We start from the raw sequence: 4,012 nt of genomic DNA, 5'->3' as shown, positions 1-4,012 counted from the left end.
ATAATTTTAAGTGGTTGTAACAGTAGTTAGAGAACTGCCAGAAATTCAAGCCAGAGTCATTAGGGGATGTGGAACTACAGATTTCATTGCTGGTGTCAAATGTATGTTGGCTGAAAGCAGAGAATACCAGAAATATGTTTATTTGTGCTTATTAACTATGTGACAACTTTCAATTGTGTGTATCAACCTATGATATCATTGTGAATAATGAATATTTCAGAACACTTCTTTGTGTTCATGAAGAACTTGTATATGGAACAAAAGGCAATCATTCACACATAACTAAAAAATACTGAATGCATTGAATACTTTATTGTAGAAGACAGCTTGAGACATTTACTCAACCAGCGTCCTATTAAGTGATTACTACTCCTACCACCGACACACTCGGCCATGATGCTGTATTATGTACTCCTCCATCTAAAGTTGAGCACATCCAATAGCAAAGGACACTCTAAAGATGAGCCAATACATTTCCCTATCTTATGTGGCATAACATAGTCCACAAAAACAATTTTCTAAATCCTAGTTTGGTGAGTAGTTTCTGGGATATTGAAAGCTCATGAACAGCTGTCTAAGGTGTGCTGTTGGACAAAGTTAGGATGGGAAACTGCGTAGAATGTAAATAGGAACTAACAGAGAAAAAGCTGGTAACTGTTACACTATTGAGGTGATTGCAATCATTGAGATGGAACGATGTGCATGAATTATTGAATGGAAAACTGATTAACTTTTCTATAAACCTTCACTTAATTCAAAATGAAAAGTTAAATAAAAAAGAAATATGCAAGAAACAATTGCTTACAAAAATGGTCGTTGGAGTCTGAAAAAAATGCAGAGTTATGAACTAATTTAAATATTATTCAGGTCTTCATGAACTTGAGCTCTATTGCACATGAATAACTCTATATCCTCGAGTAAATCATTTTGTTGTGTAGAAATTGCTTCTCAACTGAAAAGTTTTCTTAGGCCCTGTTTTATGTCCTTATTTCTAAGACTGTAGATAAATGGGTTCAGCATGGGAGTGACCACAGTGTACATCACTGAGGCTATTGCAGTGGCCCTGGAGTTTGGGGTAGCAGCAGAACTAAGATAAACTCCAAGAGCTGTGCCATAGAACAAGGAAATAACTGAGAGGTGAGATCCACAAGTGGAAAAGGCTTTAGACTTGCCCTCAGCTGATGAAATTCTCAAAATGGAGGACACAATCTTAGTGTAAGATAAAAGGATCCCTGTGAGTGGAATAACACCCAAAAGTCCAGCTACAAAATACAATATTACGTCATTGAGGAAAGTGTCAGAACAAGCAAGTTGGAGTACTTGATTAATTTCACAGAAAAAGTGGGGTATTTCCAGCTCTGTACAAAAAGACAGTCTCAAAAACATTAAGCTATGTAACAGAGACTCCAGAGCACTCAATAACAAGGAAGCCAAAAGCAAAAAACCACAGAACTTTGGATTCATGATGACCGTGTAGTGTAAGGGGTGACATATGGCCACAAATCTGTCATAAGCCATCACTGTCAAGAGCAAGTCATCTAATGCTACAAAAAACATGAAAAAATACATCTGGGTGATACAGTCTTCATAGGTAATAATTTTGTTCTGTGTCTGAATGTTCATCAGCATCTTTGGGACAGTGGTGGAGGTGAAACAAATGTCTGTAAAAGACAGGCTGAAGATGAAGAAGTACATGGGTGTGTGGAGGTGAGAGGCCGTGATGATAGTCAGGATTATCAGCAGGTTCCCACTGAAGGTGACTAGGTACATGGACAGGAAGAGTCCAAAGAGAAGGGGCTGCAGATTTGCCTCTTCTGAGAGCCCCAAAAGAATGAATTCTGAAATATGTGTTTCGTTTCCAGGTTCCATATAACTGATGACACTACTGGAAAAGAGAAGAGAGCAATGTGAATTTAGTCACAAACATTAACAATTTAACAAATAGGTTGTTGTTTTTATTTTAAACATGCTTAACTAATTCCTATATATTATCTAGGACTTCTGGTGAGGTGCTGTAGGGGTAGTACTAAACTGCTAATCAAATAATTTATGGTTTAAACTTGCTGTATGCTCCTTAGAAGCCATACACAGGGTCGTTATGAATCAAAACGGACTTGTCCGTCTTGAACAAGAACAACAAATAATATCTATAGATGTAAAAATATAATTGTTTACTTATCCAGTTGTAAGAATTTTTTTTCATATTGACTTGTAACATTAACCAAAATTTCATAGGATCCTAACTACTCAATCTTCTAATTAATTCCAAAATTAATGAGCCTTTATTACCTCTAATCCAATACATTGTGCTATAGGACATATTGTTGTTGTTAAGGAGCTACTGGTGGTTCTTTGAGACTTTGTTCAGTTCATGCAATAAAATATTTTAAACCAGTTATGTTATGCCAAGTGTTCTTGACCCTGTTTATCTGTCATATTCTGGTGACTTGCATTTTGTTATGAAGTTGGAAGTTATGTCACAAGTGTTTCAAATACCAGCAGAGTCACCCATAATAAACAAGTTTCAGCAGAGCTTTTATACTAAGAACAGACTAGGAAGAAGGAGTAGGTAGTTCACGTCTGTAAACCTTGTGAATAGCTACAGAATGGTGTCTGATACTTTGTTTCAGAGGAAAGGATAGAGAAGTAAATTGAATGCTGACTATGAGAAGAAGGTGAACATAATTAGCAAGAAAGAAGACAAATGGGTGAGCTGTCATCGGGCCTAATTCAACATGGCCATCTGGAAATTTTGCAAGCAGCATTCTATGGAGGCAGTAGCCTGGCACCACAACAATACACTGGTGGCTGGCAAAAAGAATGGTACAATTCTCCATGTCCACTAAACCTTTCTGGAGATCAGAGCATGGCCAGCCCCCACACTCACCCGCCCCTGCACAGCTCCTGATCTCCCAGTGGTTGAAGTCATGTCATTGTGAATCAAGTACCAAATGTACCACCCCCTTTCTGAAGATCTGTGAACTCGGCTTCATCAGACCATCATAATCCTTAATGATGGGTCCCTGGACACCCTTGTACCAGAAGGAGCTCTATCCATAATCAGTTTTCCTGCTACCACTTGACTTTTGATCCCAGAAAAGTCTTTTTCTGGGACCAGGTAACCTTACTTGAGCCACCATCTGAGCCAGCATGAACTACTTCTGGAAAAGGCACCCTGAAAGATCAAGAAAGCAACAGAAAAAAAAGAAGAAGAAGAAGAAGAAGAACATTTAGAATAATTCCGAAAAACATAAGACCAAATTAACAAAATAAATTAAAAATTAGAAACCATGCAAAAACAGCAGATAGAAATTCAGAAGATTAACACTAAGATTTCAGAAATAGATAATACATTGAGAAGACAAAGGGATAGATTTGAATCAGGGAAAGACGAAATTAATGAGCTAGGAGACAAATCTCTCAATATTTATCTGTTAAAGAAACACTCTGAAAAAAAGAAGGAAAAAAAAAATAGGAAAATAGCCAAAGAATTATATAACACACCATCAAGAGGAATAACTTACATCTGGCTGCAATTAACAAAACACAAATTGACCAAAAAAAAAAAAAAAAGGCAGAGAGAAAATGGTAGAATAGTTGTTGGAAGAAAACTTCTGAACATCAAGAAAGACAAGAGGACATGCACTCAAGAAGTTGAATGAACTCAAACAGCATAGGGCCCCAAAAGAAAATCACCAAGACACAGTATAATCATATTTTTCAAAGCCAAAAAGAGGGAAAGAATCCTGAGAGCAGATCAGGAAAAATGAAAAGTCACCTACAAAAAAACAATAAAACCTAGCTCTGCTTATTCAGCAGAAATCATGCAAGCAAGAAGACAATAAGATAACATATATAAAACTTTGAAAGAAAAAAAAATATGAAGCAAGAAGTATATGTTGTTGTTGTTAAGTGCCATCGAGTCGGGTCCGACCCATAGCAACCCTGTACAGGGTTTCCGAGGGTGTAAATCTTTACGGGAGTAGAAAGCCTCATCTTTCTCCCGCGGAGC

General features: G+C 37.2%; 1 protein-coding gene across 1 annotated transcript; it reads right to left on the bottom strand.

Annotated features, from left to right (window-relative positions):
* Positions 1-948: 948 nt before the first annotated feature.
* On the bottom strand, positions 949-1,869 carry LOC102836534 (olfactory receptor 7A5-like). Its single transcript, XM_006874327.1, has one exon. It carries the CDS (start codon positions 1,867-1,869, stop codon positions 949-951), a length of 921 nt encoding a protein of 306 aa, XP_006874389.1.
* Between the last annotated feature and the right edge of the window lie 2,143 nt (positions 1,870-4,012).

This window comes from Chrysochloris asiatica, unplaced genomic scaffold, assembly GCF_000296735.1.
Source record: "Chrysochloris asiatica unplaced genomic scaffold, ChrAsi1.0 scaffold00268, whole genome shotgun sequence".
NCBI lineage: Eukaryota > Metazoa > Chordata > Mammalia > Afrosoricida > Chrysochloridae > Chrysochloris > Chrysochloris asiatica.
Note: the sequence above shows the minus strand (reverse complement) of the source record. Positions and strands in the feature narration are given on the sequence as shown.